Source organism: Xenopus tropicalis, chromosome 1, assembly GCF_000004195.4.
Source record: "Xenopus tropicalis strain Nigerian chromosome 1, UCB_Xtro_10.0, whole genome shotgun sequence".
Taxonomy (NCBI): Eukaryota; Metazoa; Chordata; class Amphibia; order Anura; family Pipidae; genus Xenopus; species Xenopus tropicalis.
Genome location: NC_030677.2, coordinates 15483007 through 15500596, shown reverse-complemented (window position 1 = coordinate 15500596; position 17590 = coordinate 15483007). Strand labels below are relative to the sequence as shown.

Sequence of the window (17590 nt, the reverse complement as noted above, 5' to 3'; positions counted from 1 at the left end):
GTTCCAGGGGTACCCAGGGCACCAATAAGCACTCACCCCAAATCCCCCCCTAACTGGCCTTCAGGCTGGGCCCCCTTAGCCCATAACAAGGTTACAGATATATAGAAACATTGGGGTAACTCACTCTGCTATAGTTCCAGGGGTACCCAGGGCACAAATAAGCACTCACCCCAAATCCCCCCCTAACTGGCCTTCAGGCTGGGCCCCCTTAGCCCATAACAAGGTTACAGATATATAGAAACATTGGGGTAACAGTCACCCCGCTATAGTTCCAGGGGTACCCAGGGCACAAATAAGCACTCACCCCAAATTTCCCGCTAACTGGCCTTCAGGCTGGACCCCCTTAGCCCATAACAAGGTTACAGATATATAGAAACATTGGGGTAACAGTCACCCCGCTTTAGTTCCAGGGGTACCCAGGGCACAAATAAGCACTCACCCCAAATCTCCCCCTAACTGGCCTTCAGGCTGGGCCCCCTTAGCCCATAACAAGGTTACAGATATATAGAAACATTGGGGTAACAGTCACCCTGCTATAGTTCTAGGGGTGCCCCGTGCACAAATAAGCCTCACCCCAAATCTCCCCCCTAACTGGCCTTCAGGCTGGGCCCCCTTAGCTTATAACAAGGTTGCAGCTTGATCTCAATTCAAAATCCTTTTTTTTTTTTTTTTTCTTTTTAGTGAACACTGCAAAACCAGAAAATAAGACTACACCAAAGCTAGATGCAAAGAAAGGTGAGTTTGGGTTTTTATTTCTCTAACTTCAGCTTACCAGCAAGCATGATAAGGAAATAATAATTAGTGCTATATTTGTACAGCTCTTACCAGCACTGTTATCCAAGCAACCAAATTGCACATGTGCCTTTGCTGGGCTTATAGTTGTAAGCATTAGATTTGTCCTTCTGTTTCTATATTACAAGCATTAACATATTTAAAAAAAGAAAACAAATACATTGTTGCACAAGGCAGAGTTTACTAATAACCGGAAATATTTCTGCAGATGCTTCTGGGAAAGGAGCAGCAGTTACAAAAGGCCAGGAAAAGGTCACAAAAACCACACAGGGTATGTACTACAGTTTTCTTGCATCACCACAAACTAGTCTAAAAAAAATGTTATAAAAATATCATTGGAAATATTAAAGAAGAAATACCCATGATGACTTATAAAGCATGTTTCTGTTGTCACTAATACCCAGCAGCAGCCATATAATTTTGCAAACGTTTTAAAATAGGGCGTTAAATATTCTTGTTATCATAAAACATTTTTTATTTTAGCTGAGCTAACATGTTTGTTTTCTTCACATCTTTTGCTGAAAAAGGATCTGCAAATACAAAACCTACCGAAAAAGCTAAAGTACCAGATGGTAAGTGAATATTCTATAATTGTTACACTATATTCATGTCTTGGGTAAACACCTAGAGCAGGAGCTTAAATGAAATGCAACGGGTGCCTACAAATGTTATTCCTCCACATGGGGTTAAACCTACACCCTACAACTTTACAGTTAGGTACAGAGCTCTCCAGCTTCTATTTCCCTTGGGGTCTCTTTGAGCAGCTCTGTAGGTACTGGGCAGTGGTTGAGTTCACTTAGCTGGGGGGGAAGGTTCCTGATGGTGCTTTGTCCTAAGTAATATTCATTGACATCAGGGATTGGGCTTTACTTCGCTGTTAACTTTTAATTAAAAGTCTTGTCATGATGGCTTAATTTGGTCTGCATTGATTTTCTTTTCCCAGTGATACCCCCTGGATTCGTCAAATGCTATAAGCTTACCGAACCCCCAATGAAGGTGTGTTTAGACTTTTTCTACAAATAAATGTTTACATGTAAAATATATGTTTACTGCCAGACTTTATTTTTTTTTTTTAATGTTGTCATTTTATGTGTTTGTTTGTTTATATGTATGTATGACATTTCAGTGAGTATATGGATGTATATTAATTAAAACTGGACTATTTTCAGGATGCTGATAAATGTGTAGTCCTTATTTCTAATCTACCTGAGACACCAGTCACTGTGGAAGAACTTTCTAACCTGGCTAAACCCTTTGGAGGAGTGAATGATATTATCATCATCTCTACCCACAGAAAAGTAAGTGATTCTCTTGTGTATAGGTGGCTTTTTCCACTTCTGCTTGCCAGAGTATCATTCGTAATCACCTGTCTAATATAGCACTGGAGTAATAAGGGCCTCTGTAAGTAAAGGAAATATTTTGTAAAAATAGAGTTTGAGAATTTTTTTAAATTGACAAAAGGCAGGGTGTAACCAAAGGCTTAGAAATTTAGAACTATGATTATGGATAACCATTGGAGGGTTAGCCACTCACATGTGATAACACTGTGTCACAGGTAAATATATGCAGTCTAACAGTAAGCAGTTTATTCTTCTCATAATAGGTTTAGCCCTGTTTGCTAAGTGCTGATTGCACAACTATCATCCTTTCACTGCACCTTATTTATTGTGCTGTAGCAATCTGTTATGTGCTGAAGGAAGACATTTATAGCTGACAACAGAAGTACAGTTATATCACACAAGCTTCATATATTTTGTCTGTACTAAACTGTATTTCCATTCTGCATCTTTGTCTTATTAAATGACCCATTTTTCCATTTATAAAGGCACTCTTGGAGCTTTCAAGCAAAAACTCTGTCGATTCCATGATAAAATTTTATGATGTCTTCCCATCAAACCTTAATGGAAATGTGCTGTCCGTAACCCTGGCTCCAAAGTTTAAGGATTTAAAAGATGAGGTGAGATGTTTAATACTGTATATTCTTTCTAATATGAATACTTTCTGCTGAATATATATAAGAAATGATGTTCAAAGTCTGTTAATGTAAATCTCTTGACTACTGATTGTCATAATGCATTAAGCCATAAACAGATGAACCCACAAAAACAGTCAAAATGCACCTCCCCTCCTATCACCATTATAGAATGGAAATTACCCCATCTGATGCACAGTGACAAGTAATGTAAAAGGTCTTTCGGTAGAATCTGTAGTACTGTGGCTTTTCTCCTACATTGTAGCATGTTCTTGTAAACCCTTTAAAAATCCACTGTATAAAATAAGAATATTTTTTTTTTTATTCACCCTTTGTATAGGACCGTATCTTTGCCGATCTCATAGAGCAATCTCCATACAAGGTAACTCTTCCTATCCTATTACTGCATTAAAGGTTATTTATTTAAATGTTTAAAATACTTGCAACACCTTGCTGCCAGGTAATACTGTTGTTTCTTACCTCTGCACTTCATGCCGATTCTTAAAATTTAGTCATTCACACATTTTTATCGTGTGTTAATTCTAGTTTAATTTTGATTTTTTTTTTATGCTTGTAGATTACACCATCAATTTATGAAGAATTTGTCTACCTTGTTGATCTGCCAGAGAAAGGGTACACAGAGTTTTCAGTTGTCTGCGTGGGCCTTAGGTTTGGAAAAGTTGATCACTATGCCATCTTCAGTAACAAGAGAAAGGTAAGAGTTCATCCCAGTCTAACATTATGTACTGAATTTTCTAATAAGCAAACATTTTTGTATGTGTTTATTGCAATATGAGTATAAACAGCTGAAGAGAGACTCTGATATTAGCAGTCTTTTATAAACCTCTATGATCTTGAAACTGATTTAAGTTGCTTAATTGTGTCTTTCCTTATCAATTTAAAAAGTCCTCCACTAGTGCGTTCATCTTATATGCAGCGAGCAGGGGGGCCTATCAGTATAGTGGCCTTCGTATGATGCTACTAAAGGCACAGCCACAAGGCAAATTCCACACAGGGATGATTCTTGGCCTGCTTTATAAATGCAGGCTATCAGCCCCTCTGCTGGCATCAGCCCTTTTCAGTTCCTGCGCCCAGAGTCACTGCTTTAGCCCAGGTGCAGGCAGTGTTTATCTGCGGGTCGAGAATCAGCCCCATGTAGCAGTAGCCTTATGGACTATGCAAACTAAGGGTGAAGGCACACAGAGCAGCTACTTGTCATGGCTACTAAAATAGATGATCATTTACTGATAATTGTCTCTTCATGTGTTTTAGCAGAGGCAATTCTCAGTATTATCTATGGCAGTGTATTTCCTGGGGTTTAGTAGCCTTGACAAGTAGCTGCCACTAAGTAGCTCCATTTGTCTTCACCCTTAGCAGGAAAGAACCAGTATTGGGCTCACAGGGAAAACAGTCAGTATAAGGGCTCTGGCACACGGGGAGATTAGTCGCCCGCGACAAAACTCCCTGTTCGCAGGCGACTAATCTCCCCGAGTTGCCATCACCTGCCATCCCACCGGCGAAAATGTAAGTCGCCGGTGGGATGGCACATGCGGCGGCGCGATTTCGGGAAATCGCCGAAAAAGCCTTGCGAGGCAACTTCAGCGATTTGCCGAGATCGCACCGCCGCGTGTGCCATCCCACCGGCGACTTACATTTTCTCCGGTGGGATGGCGGGTGATGGCAACTCGGGGAGATTAGTCGCCCGCGAACAGGGAGTTATGTCACGGGCGACTAATCTCCCCGTGTGCCAGAGCCCTAAAGGTGGCCATACACGCACCGATATTATCGTACGAAACCTCGTTTCGTACGATAATCGGTGCGTGTATGGTATGTCAGCGAGCCGACCGATGTCGCAGGAAGCTGCTGAAATCGGTCGGCTCGTCGATCGGCCAGGTTAGAAAATTTTGATCGGGCGCCATAGAAGGCGCCTGACCAAAATTCTCCCTTCAGAGCTGAATCGGCAGAAGGAGGTAGAAATCCTATTGTTTCTACCTCCTTACCTGCCGATTCAGCCCTGAATGGTGTGTGGCGGATCTGACGATGTTTCGTGCGACCGATGGTCGTACGAAACATCGTCGGATCGCCACGTGTATGGCCAGCTTAGGGCTCTGGTACACGGGGAGATTAGTCGCCCGCGGCAAAACTCCCTGCTCGCGGGCGACTAATCTCCCCGAGTTGCCTTCCCTCTGCCATCCCACCGGCGAACATGTAAGTCGCCGGCGGGATGGCAGACGCGGCGGCGCGATTTCGCGCAAATCGCCGAAAAAGACTCGCGAGTCTTTTTCGGTGATTTCCCGAAATCGCGCCGCCGCGTCTGCCATCCCGCCGGCGACTTACATGTTCGCCGGTGGGATGGCAGAGGGAAGGCAACTCGGGGAGATTAGTCGCCCGCGAGCAGGGAGTTTTGCCGCGGGCGACTAATCTCCCCGTGTACCAGAGCCCTTAACAGTTCCTCCTATGCTATGTTATCTTATAGAGATAAGATATGAATCCTTGCTACCGTGTGCGACTAATCTGCTCAAAATGCTTTCAATGCAATTAAGTAGATCTCTGGTGGGAAAACATGCAGAGTTCTTTGTTTTTCGGAAGTCACCCAAAGTTGCCTCTCTCCTCGTATGTTTTACCACCAGCCATTTACTTTCATACCATCCAAAGGGCTCCTGGCAGGCCACATTCTTTGGGCGTCCAGTTGGACTGCTCTCCTTTAGTTGAAGCCTACTAACTGTATTGCCCAGCCTTTCAGCAAGTGTTAAAATATGGAACAACAGTGGAGAACATATTCTAAAATTTGTCTTCTAAATTTTACAGGCCATTCTACACATGTGCAGCACAAGTGCGGCTAAAGCAATGCACAGTTTTCTGACTCAGTACCCTTGTACCATTGGTGAAAATGCAGTTAAGTGCGTTCTGCCCTCAAAAAAACAACTTTCAGAGGTAAGCTTTTTGTGTGATGTGAATGCTACTTCTTATTTTTTAAACCGATTTTACTTACTGTCCTGTGTTAGCACTTTGGCAACTTCCTTTTTGTATAAGAAGCAGTAGTAGGAATTTTAATTAACGTAAGCAGAGTTTCTGTATCCTGTTACACAGTAAAATACATGTACCGTATATACTCGAGTATAAGCCGAGTTTTCCAGCACTCAAAATGTGCTAAAAAAGGAACCCTCGGCTTATACTCGAGGCAAGTGGTAAAGTCAGCCCCATATTACCGTTCCTACCGGCTATCCGTTGCGCACGCACGCCACATCTGGAAGGTGGCAGGTTGCTCATTCTCCCGATCAAACCTCATAGTTTCTTCACACTGCGAAGTGAGCGCAGCCTTGGCAAGGGAACCGCCAAGGGGCGCCGCCACCCCCCACCTACCCCCTGTGCACGCGTCATGACTGGAGGCAAGTAGTACAGGGAATTAATGAAGCAATCCGAGTTATTGGTTTATGTTTAGGGGAATGTAAGTAGTAAAGACAGCCCCGTATTACCTTACCTACCGGCCATCGCACGCCGTGCGTGCACGACGTGGCGGCAGGAAAGGTAACGGGGGTGGCGGCGCACCTTGGCAGTTCCCTTGCCAAGGCTGCGCTCAGTTCGCTGTGAAGAAAATATGAGGTTTGATCGGGTGAATGAGCAACCTGCCACCTTCCAGATGTGGTTCAACTACAACTCCCAGTATCCAGGGTGCTAAGAGTTGTAGATGAACATCTGGACGGCAGCATGTTCTACAACCTTACTCCTACGTCAGACCTCCGTGTCCCAGGGAGTGCAAAAATATACGACTCTGCCCATTTACATTTGTTAAAGCTATTTTTATAGTGCAGATTTATCTTTTATTAAATACACGTACTGCTCTTGGGGATTAACATTGTGTAATCTAATTCAATTGCTTTAAATCACTGATGGTGCCTATATTTCATACACAACTCGTGCTGTTAAGGCATCAGCAGTGTCACTTTCAGCCATTAAGAATGTACTACATTTGTGCCTACATGAAAGTGCCTGGTGTTGAAGAGGGCAGTTTTGGTGATCCAGCGAACATAACACCCACCAATTATGTAGCTCCATCATGAAAATATATACACCACAGATGTCTTATACAATTTTAACAAATTCAAGGAAATTGTACCAAATTCACATGGCATGAGGGAAATGCAATTTGGCCAGACTGCATAAGATCTAGGTGTGGAATGTGTGACAATCATTCTCGTCCCCAATTAACAATAAATAAGAGCAAACAATAAATAAGAGCATTCAAGCAAGGGAGGTAGTTGTCTGCAAATCTCTATATATTAGACTCTGTGCCAGGCCATCCACAGTGAATTGTTGCAGGATCTGCATGTTGTGTCGGCTTTCCCTTTCTCTAAGTCTGGTGGTAGCACATGTAGGAGAACCAGTGCTGGGGATGTCCAAGTTGGATTTTTGTGAGCTCTGGTCCCTATGAAACCACATTGTCCGGCGCTGCCCTTACTACTCTGCCCTTACTACTCAGACACAAGCTAGTGTGCAGGTGTGTGTTAAAAGAAATGGATGCCTAGGCTTATACTCGAGTCAATAAGTTTTTCCAGTTTTCTAAGGTAAAATTAGGTATCTCGGCTTATATTCGGATCGGCTTATACTCGAGTATATACGGTACGTTGTATAAGAAAGTAGTTTTTGTAAAATTGCTGTGCTGACGGCTGATGCTATTGCTCAAATATATAGTGTGTGTGGGGGTGGAATCATTCTCATTAAAATTGTCTGCTTTGCATTCACCAGTGGAATCTAAATGGGACACAGGTTGATGAAAATGTATTTTTCGACTCTGTACCCCTAGTTTTTGTTAAAGCAGCAGGAAGCAGCCCTCTGCACTTTCATGTAGGGATGCACCGAATCCAGGATTCAGTTTGGGATTTGGCCAAGATTCTTCCTTTTTTGGTAGGATTCGGCCAAATCCATTAGGATTCAGATTAGGTTCGGTATTCGGGCAAATCTTTTAAGCAGAATAATTTTCTTTGGGGCTTACTCCCTACCCTGAGGGGCCAGAAGAAATGCTATTGGCTACTGGGGCCCTGACCAAAAGTTTTAACTTTAAAGAGAGTCTTGAACCAAATGGTTAAAAACCTTTAGCTTTAGAGAAGACCTCCTGATTTATTTTTATTATTGCAGGACGAATATGAAATTGCTGTGGAAGAAGAGAAAGCAGGGTAAGTTATCAGTTTCATTTTCACCATATAATAAAACATTTTAAAATTAAGAGAACACTTTCAATAAATTGAACAACATTGTGTTTGACTAATGTTTATCTCTTGAAATAGTTGCTGACCTGTCTTGCTTTCTGAGACTGTGTCACAGTGGCACAGATCCTATCTGACCCCCCCCTTCATTGTAAGCAGCAGTCCTGCCCTGCTTTATGGCTGAGATTCTAACTATCTGTATAACAGAGCATTCTGTCACAGTGGCACAGATCCTATCTGATCCCCCCATTGTAAGCAGCAGTCTTGCCCTGCTTTATGGCTGAGATTCTAGCTATCTGTATAACAGAGCATTCTCATATTAAATGGAAATGTGATTTAATGCGGCAAACGATTCTTATATATTTTTTATTACACTGAAATTGATGTGCTAGAGGTAGGATCTTTATTATCTATCTTAAGGCAGTAATCAAATGTATGGGGTATGACTGTATCTTCACTGCTCTTTTCCCTTATTGTGATTATTCTTCCTTTTATAATATTTATATAAAATATGATATTTTACTACTGTTTTAATGGAAAAATGATTTTCTCTCCAAAAGCTCTGAGACTGAAAGTAATGTGGATGAAACAGAAGAGGCACAGACAGCTGATGAAATGGCCTTGAAAGCTCAAACTGAAAGCTCAAATTCTTATTCTGTTGCCGCTGACACTGTGGTTTCAGCAACTTCTCCAGTTGATGCTGTGAATGAGCCAGCTGTAGCATGTTTTGAGAAAGAATCTAAAGCTGTTGAGGAAGAGTCTCTGACTGTTATGGAACAGCCTTCAGCTGTTGAGGAAGAGTCTCCTGCTGTTGAGGAAGAAGCCCATATGCCTGTTGGAGAAGATACTCATTTAGCTAAAGAAGAAGCATCTCAGTTGGCTAATGAGGAAGAGACTTGCTTGGCTAATAAGGAAGATGTGACCTTGACTAATAAAGAAGAGACTTCCTTAGCTATTAAGGAGAAGATTGACCTAGATAACAAACAAGCTAATGAGGAAGAGACTTCCAAGGAAGAAACTCCAACTTTTGAAAAAGAGACTGACCTAACTATAGATGAATCTGCAATGCAACAAGGCGTACAGGATGCTTCCGAAACAAAACAAGAGAAACTGTCTACTACTGAAAATCCTGGTCCACTCGAAGAGGCTGTTGCTCAGCCAGAGCCAACTAAGACATTCACAGGTAGTGCATTTCTCTCTCTCGGCTTTGGAATTCAAGCAACTGAGGATGGTGATGATGAAGAGGAAGCTGCAGAAGCACCTGACCTTGATGTTACCTCACCAATATCTAGCACTGCTACAGACCCAATGGATGAAGATGAACAACCTGAAATCCAGTCAAAGCCTTGTATACCTGAGGACTTAGATGTTATGGTTTCGGTAGAGTCTGAATGTGAGGAAGATGACATGCCTGAACAAGTAAGCCTTAAACACCATATACAAAAAATCCAAGAACCAGAGGCAAGTATGGTTGAACTTGTTACCGCATCTGAAGAAATGGAAGAACCAGAAACAAATGATGCATCTGTTGCACCAGAATCATGTGTAGACTCTGGCAGCTCATCTCACATTACAACCCTTCAAAATGAACCATCAGAGGTCCATGCAACGGTTAGTGAAACATGTGGTACTCACGAGCCAAAAAATGAAAATGTGTTATGTGAACAACTGACAGGTACACTGAATAAATCAGTTGAGTTAGAAACTACAGACAAGGAAGAGTCCAACTTAAACAATACTGAGACACAAGAGACTAATTCAAAGACTTCCAGAACTGATCATTCCCATGGAAGAGGCAAACATTCCTCTGTGGGGAAGTCAAGCTCTGGCAAACAAACAAGCACTTCAAGGGTCAAGTCAGCCAATGTGGAAAAAAGCAAAGATTCATCAACTGATACAAAGGAATCTTTGGATAAACGCAACTTAAACAGGACAGCTAAGTACAATCCACAGAAAGGAGAACTCTCTGTAACATTAACATTGGACAGTCAGAAAGGTTCAAAGATAGACACGAGGAAAAAGGCATCGGTTGAAAGGGGGCCTTCTGGCAGAGAAAGCAGTACACCAAAATCAAATAGCAATCGTTCTAGCCCTTCAGAATCATCAAACAACTTCAAACCAAGTGCAGGCTCTTCTCAAAAGAAAGGTGGTAGCAGAAGTGTGTCATCTGGGTCAGATAAGGAATCAAAAGTTACTCCTAGATCTTGGGAAAGAGAAACAAGGTCAAGCAACAAAAAGGATGACCGTTTTAGAGATGATCGCTCTAGAGAAGACCGCCCTCGAGATGATCGTTCCAAAGAGGATCGTGATCGCTTTCGAGATGATCGTTCTAAAGAGGATCGCCCTCGGGATGAGCGATCGAAAGAGGACCGCCCCCGGGATGAGCGTTCGAAAGAGGACCGCCCCCGGGATGAGCGTTCGAAAGAGGACCGCCCCCGGGATGAGCGTTCGAAAGAGGACCGCCCCCGGGATGAGCGTTCGAAAGAGGACCGCCCCCGGGATGAGCGTTCGAAAGAGGACCGCCCCCGGGATGAGCGTTCGAAAGAGGACCGCCCCCGGGATGAGCGATTGAAAGAAGATCGCCTGCGGGATGAGCGATTGAAAGAAGATCGCCCGCGGGATGAACGATTGAAAGAAGATCGCCCGCGGGATGAGCGATTGAAAGAAGATCGCCCGCGGGATGAGCGATTGAAAGAAGATCGCCCCCGGGATGAGCGATTGAAAGAAGATCGCCCCCGGGATGAGCGATTGAAAGAAGATCGCCCCCGGGATGAGCGATTGAAAGAGGATCGCCCCCGGGATGAGCGTTCGAAAGAGGATCGATTTAAAGTAAGTAGAAGTTGTAGGTTATTGCATTTTTTGTACATTAGATGGGTTGCGATCGTTGCTTCTTTTTTGTTTCATTATTTTGTATTCATATTACACACAATCCCTTCCCACCCAAACACAGCCAGTCCCAATATTGTGTCCTTATTTACCTTTCCCTTCTGTTCTTCACAAAACTAATCACTTTACAGTAAGCTGCAGGGTCCTGAACCAAAACACAAGAAAGCAAGCTGCATAGCCATAACTGGGAAGGGGGCTATGAACCCTTCCTGCAGTGTTCAAGCTACCATTGTTATGCGCAACAAGGGAAGACTGAATTATTTAGAAATGAGGAGTGCAGAGAAGACAGTGTAGTCGAGAAGATCAGTGAAAAATAGAAACAAGAAGAGTGAATGCTGCAAATAGAGTTGGGAACAATTCAACTAAAGAGACACATAGGAGTGGAGTGAATTAAGATTATTTTAAGAAAAGAGGATAGTGAAGGGGAATGCATTAGACAAAGGTTCAAGGATGAGAGTAGAATGGGAAAGGTAGTAATAATATATATTGTTGAATGAATAAGTCACCCTCGTTAGCCCTTCATTAATGCACGTTGGCAATGGTCCCAGGAAAATCTAAGCTACACACTCTAATAACCAAAACATCTTTTATGTACTTTTTCCTTGTAAGCAAGAGTTTCTGCTTTAATTGTTCTACCTTGGTTTGACAGAGTTCTTCAACAAAACAACAGAGGAGCTCGAGAAGTGGTAGTCGTGGCAAAAAATCTGAAAAGGTGAGAATAACTTCTAAAGGGAAGCCCATATTTTTATGAGACTAAATCCAATGATTATGTCAGCCAAGGATTAAAATAACATCTTGTCATATGGGCAAAGGAACAATCATAAATGTTCTCCCAGAAGAACCCTTTTTTCATAGTATTGAGTAAACACCAGTTGTGATAATATTCTAATTGTCCTTGCTAGCAACCCTACGTGTAGTTCACATTCTTTGGTGAGTGGGTTGGTGAGCAACATGTTGCTCCCGAGCCACTGGTTGGGGATCACTGCTCAACACTAACACTTCTCTCAAACCATAAAGGTTTTGCTTTGCAGTATATATAGAAGTAGTTGAACAGACCATTCTGTGATGCCATTGGAATGCAGTCTGTCAGTACCAATATTCCAGTCTGCCCTTTTCTGATGCATTGGCAGATCTAAAATCGAAGCGGGCCTTAGTTTTTTCTCACTTTTGCCAGACCCTCTTATTCAGTCCATGTACACACCATACATTTTTGTGGGTACACCCTTCTTATAAACCGTTTATTTTTTGTCTTGGGTTTGTTTTTAAAAGTGACATTTTTCATCCTCCATGTGTTTTATTTTAGGAACAGGAGGATGTGTTCCCATTTAATTTAGATGAGTTTGTTACTGTAGACGAAATTGTTGAGGAACACGGAGATGCCAAAAAAGCAGAAGAGCAGACAGATGTTTCTGAACTACTAAACACATCTAGGAAAGGGAAAAGAAAAGAGAATGAACCATCTCCTGTAGAAGCTAAAAGAGCAAAATCAGGGAGTCCAGATCCACATGTAACAAAGCAAGACCTCTCCTACGTAACGCTTGATGAAATAGTAGATGAAGAAGATGGCACTGTTGGATCTGAACCAAGTGAGCCGTTGAGCCTAGCAAAAGAATCACAATCCCTTTTAACAGTTGATGAAGTCCATGCAGAGGATGATCAGCCTTCTGCTAAAGAAACACAAGGGCTTATGACTTTAGATGAGATAAGTGAAGAGGAAGATGGGACTCGTGACTCTTCCACAGCTCATGCCCCATTAGAAATTTCCGAGGACTTTGTCAAAGAACAACTTTTAACTCTTGATGAAGTTGGTGGGGAAGAGGAGGAACCGATATCTTCAGAATCCTCATCCTTGCAGACCACAAACCCAAAAGATGAAGAGAATAAAGTCGAACTTAATGACTTGGATGATAAGGAAATTGACCTTTCCAAAATCTTGGAAGATCCGCAAGTTGAGGACCAAGTGACAGTTGACCCTAAAGAGCAGCCTCTTTTGACACTGGATGAAGTCAAAGGAGATGACGACACAGAGTCTATAGCAGACATTAGCTTTAATGAAGGAAACCAGTTTTTTACTGTAGATGAAATCGGGGAAGAGGAGGAAGATTCCACAATGGTTTTAGAGATGAAGCCTGAAACAGGTGGAAAAGCAAAAGGCAAAACTGGAAGTAAAGCTACTAACACAAGTAAGTTAAAAGGTGCTGCTAAACTTTCAGTTTTAGTATTTCTGCAATATTATCCTGCTCTCTGGCAGTCAGATGTGCAAGCTTAAAGCAGTGAGTGGTTTGTGCAGGCTAATTAGAATTGACAATTTACAGACAGAACCATGGCATTTTGTTTTTACTAATAACAGCCTTTTTTTTGGAACACCAGGGCCAAATTTTGGTGTAAAATCAGGGAAAACCACCCATTAAAATGCATTATCAATTGGTGGGACCGAGAAAAGTCAGTTACAAAAGTGTTTAAAAATGCACTCTGATCAAATGTACATTCATTTTTGAAAAGGTTTACGTATCCTTTAATTTTTATTCTGTAGAAATCACAGCTAATTGCTGATTGGTTTTTAATTGGTTACAGTGCATCCATACTGGGAGTTATATGCATTATCGGATGCAACAAATCCAGCCTTTTTTTGAAGGATTCGGTTTCGGCCAAATCCACGGTCCCAGCCAAATCCTAATTAGCATAAATGAGCATATCATAATTAGCATTCGGAAGGCTTAGATTGTAGGGGAATTTTTTTTTATTTTTAACCCTTCCCAATCATAATTAGCATATGCTAATTAGGATTCGGATTCAGTTTAGGATTCAGCAGAATCCGTCAGGGTGGGTTCGGGGGTTTGGCCGAACCCAAAAAAGTGGTAATTATGACATCTGTTCCATAGAGAGTTCTGGTTTAATTTCACCCCTCTCTTTTAGATATTTGAGTTTTAACGGCATGTGTTTTTTTTTTTTTCCCCAAACTGAAGAGCCTACCCCAAAAAGAGGTAGACCGAGAAAAAGGCCCCTGCCCAAAGATAGTGCCACGGGACCCGCCGACAGCAGCAAGAATAAAAAAGACAAGAAAGAGACTGCAGAAGAACCTTCCTCTACTGCGTCCCAGGGACCAGATGCTGCAAAGAGCCCCATGGAGTCAAAATCAAAAGCTTCTAAAGAGAGTCCAGGCAAAGGGAAAAGCCCTGCCAGTTCAGCTCCTGAAAAAGCAGATTCAGGGAAAGAAGCAGCCAGTACCGGTGAGCCACAAAATAATATGAATACTGTACGCTTTACATACTTTTCTCCACTAGATACTAAAGGAAATATATGTATTTATTAGGAAATATTAAGAGTGGCTGTATACGTTTTTCACTTTGCTTCACTAACGTCTCCATAGGTTTTGCTATTGCTTTATAGCTGTTTGCCTCCTATAGCCCTTCTGTAATGTGACATTCCTCTAATAAGAAATTATTAAATTGTTTGTTTATTAACACAACCCAATTAATGTAATTTAGCAAATGCCCTCCCTTAGGATCAGGTCCAGTTTAACTGCCAGTAGATCAAGGCAGGGAGAAGTAAAAATGATAATAATTAAGTGGTTTTAAAGTTATATGTAAAGGTAATTGCTTTTAAATGCAGTATTTGACTGGCTGTTTGTATTCTCTGCTCGATGTGTCTGATGTGTGAGTTGAAAGCATTAAGTTAACATTGAACTTTACAATTGTATTCACAGGTGATTCTGAAGGAACAGCGCCTGAATCAAAGAAGCCAAAATTAGCCCCATATAATCCCTCTGTTCCAATAGGTAAGGGCATGCTAACATTTCATTTGTTGTCTCTTTTCTCTAAGTTCAAGTTTAATTAACATGCTGTGTTTTTAATTGCACATTGTCTGTAATAATGTCCTTTTAAATGGTTTTGTGGCATCCAGCTTGGCTGGACAAAGGAGATGTATGGTTTATAGATTATACACTAGGAGGCAGGGCAATACAAAGAAACAAAATAGAGCCTCTCTCCCACTCAAATATGTCAGTTTCATGAATGTGCATGTTTGGCCTTTCTATCCTGAACTAAAGGATTGCTCTTTATTACGGTATATACTCGAGTATAAGCCGATCCAAATATAAGCCGAGGTACCTAATTTTACCTAAGAAAACTGGAAAAACGTATTAACTCGAGTATAAGCCTAGGGTGGGAAATGCAGCAGCTACTGCTAAGTTTTAATAATCAAAATAAAAACCAGTAAATTACATAAATTGAGGCATCAGTGGGGTATATGTTTTTAAATATTTATTTAAAAGAAAAACCGTAAACTAGCTCTGTAAGTGGAGAAGAGGGTCAACAAAAACAATATGAGTACTACCCCACGCTCATTGGCAAACTGGCAGCAGACCCAGTCCCGGAGGACACGTAAAGGGGAATAAGTATTGAGACTGGGAGTCGGCCAGGGCACTGGAGGGTCTGGTTGTAGGTGGCCTAATTTGCACACAAAGGACAGAGGGTGCTAGTCTGGAGGGACCCATGGCACCCGACTCGAGTATAAGCCGAGGCTATTTATTACTTATTGGTACAAACTCCAGTATGCTGCTGTTTTCCAGTTTTGGCCACTAGAGGGCATGCAGCTATGTCCAAATATGACACCAGACATTAAGGCTTGCTTTCTATTTTACTTTTTCCTGAAACTTAACTTTAAAAAATGAACTTTTTTCCCCCCTCAGTAAGCCAGATCACTGCCAAAGCCCCTTTTGACCACCAGAACTTAGGGTTGAATAAGGTTATAAATGGAAAGTAACTGAAAAATTGTTACTATTTGAAAAATATACATACATGAATTAGGTTACCTTACAACAGCTGTATTGGCAGGCGGGGGCACAAATGGAACAAAAAAAGGGGGGAAAAGGGAGCATTTCATAGAGGGTCTTGATGCTTCAATTAAAGGGGAACTCCACCCAAACTTAAGCTTGTTGAAAAGTAAACATAATTTCAAGCAACTTTGCAATATATATCGATTAAAAATATGCAGCCTTTTCATGATTTTTAATGTAGTAATCTGGTTTGGAACAGTTCCCTAAGCCCCGCCCCCTGTTCCCCTGCTGATCTGGCTGACTACTTTGTGACTCAAATAAAATGTAACAGTAGTCGCCTGTCCTCAGCCTGCCTTCAGCCTGCATCCTCCCAATCCCATAATTCCCTGCACATGTGATGTCAATAAGGAAATGAACATCACAGGGCAATGCATTGTGGGTCATGTAGTTCCTGCATGCTGTCTGTAAGCTGTGGAGAATTTGTTACAATTTATAACGGTTTATATCAGTGTTTTAGTCCCTCCTCCCCTGCCAGGGTTTCAAATGAGGCAGAAAGAGAAGAACTGTTTTGCAGCTGGATTTCAGCATATAAAAATGGTATTTATTCCTACTGTATGAAGGAACAGATTACAGGGATAGGGATATTAGGGGTTCCTGTGTTGTGTGGGGGCTCTGTAACAAATTTTGGTTCAGAGGCCGCAGTTCATTGTACTTCATAAGGTTACAGAATGTGCAGCTGAATGTACTTGGACTGATTGTGTAGATTTAAAATGTGTCTTAGCTTCTAAACATGTCCTTCCTTCTACCCAGGTATGGAATTCCTAGTCCCTCAGACAGGATTCTTCTGTGAGCTGTGCTCTCTGTTTTACATCAACGAGGCAACCAAGATAAAACACTGTAAAAGTCTGCGGCATTATCAGTCTGTAGAGGTGAGTTGTGTGTCTGTTCCCTGCGCTGTGTCCCTTTCTGTGAATGCTTGCTAACCCCATATTCTTCCTACTCCTTCTCCCTGCAGAAACACATGGCCAAATCAGAAGCAACAACAGAGGCAAAAGAATGAAGAAATCGAAACATTTTGGGTCCATAGTGCATTTTCCTTTCATTTCTCACCAACCTGTTTTCTAAACAGTTGTTAATATTGTACAAAAAAAAAAAAATAATTGCACTCAGTCTAGACAAAACTAGATAGAAAATATGAAAAATCATTTTTTTTTTAATATCTGATTTTTCTAGTGTTTTACATCAATAAATGTTCCCTGTACTCTTGGGGAGTCCAGCTGGTAAGTGTGGGGGGTTCACCTGTATGGTATTGTACCATGGAGCGATACAAGCCTGCTATTAAGGGGGTAGTTCACCTTTAAATAAACTTTTAGTATTATGTAGACAGTCATAGTCTGAGACTATTTGCAATTGGTCTTCATTTTTTATTTTTTGTTTTTTTTTTTTCAGTTATTTGGCATTTTGCCCAGCAACTTGGTATTTCAGAGTCTTATTTACTAGGGATGCGCCAAATCCACTGTTTTAGGATAAGGCCGAACCCCGAGTCCTTTACAAAAGATTTGGCTGAAAACTAAATCAAATCCAAACTCTAGTTAGATGGAAGGATATGCAGATTAGGACAAGAAAGGGTTAAATGGCCAATTTTAAACTTCCGTGTTTATGTGACAAAAAGTTACGTGTTTTTAAGGATTCGGTTTGGCCAGAGGCATGAATTTGGCCAAATCCTGCTGAAAAAGGCAGAATCTTGGCCGAATCCTGGATTTGGTACATCCCTATTATTTAGCCTAGAAACCAGGCAGTGGTTTGAATAGGAAATTGGAAGATAAATAGGAGAGGGCCTGAATAGAAAGATAAGTAATAAAAAGTAACAAAACTGTAGCCTTACAGAGCACAATTAGTCTTTGGCTGCCGGGGTCAGTGATCCCCATTTGAAAGCTGGAAAGAGGCAGAAGAGGAAGG

General features: G+C 41.7%; 1 protein-coding gene across 2 annotated transcripts in view; it reads left to right on the top strand.

Annotated features, from left to right (window-relative positions):
- Nucleotides 1-17309, top strand: part of znf638 (zinc finger protein 638) — a 39319-nt gene extending 22010 nt beyond the window's left edge. For both annotated transcript variants that reach the window (XM_031895272.1, XM_031895270.1), the window contains exons 11-27: nucleotides 682-735; nucleotides 1001-1063; nucleotides 1320-1364; nucleotides 1736-1788; nucleotides 1962-2090; nucleotides 2618-2749; nucleotides 3105-3146; nucleotides 3342-3479; nucleotides 5573-5698; nucleotides 7901-7938; nucleotides 8529-10797; nucleotides 11504-11566; nucleotides 12158-13037; nucleotides 13821-14084; nucleotides 14561-14632; nucleotides 16442-16560; nucleotides 16647-17309. In XM_031895272.1, the coding sequence (XP_031751132.1) occupies nucleotides 682-735; nucleotides 1001-1063; nucleotides 1320-1364; nucleotides 1736-1788; nucleotides 1962-2090; nucleotides 2618-2749; nucleotides 3105-3146; nucleotides 3342-3479; nucleotides 5573-5698; nucleotides 7901-7938; nucleotides 8529-10797; nucleotides 11504-11566; nucleotides 12158-13037; nucleotides 13821-14084; nucleotides 14561-14632; nucleotides 16442-16560; nucleotides 16647-16691 (4532 nt within the window). In that variant the 3' untranslated portion in view covers nucleotides 16692-17309. The remainder of the gene's footprint in view (nucleotides 1-681; nucleotides 736-1000; nucleotides 1064-1319; nucleotides 1365-1735; nucleotides 1789-1961; nucleotides 2091-2617; nucleotides 2750-3104; nucleotides 3147-3341; nucleotides 3480-5572; nucleotides 5699-7900; nucleotides 7939-8528; nucleotides 10798-11503; nucleotides 11567-12157; nucleotides 13038-13820; nucleotides 14085-14560; nucleotides 14633-16441; nucleotides 16561-16646) is intronic.
- The last annotated feature ends 281 nt before the right edge of the window (nucleotides 17310-17590 follow it).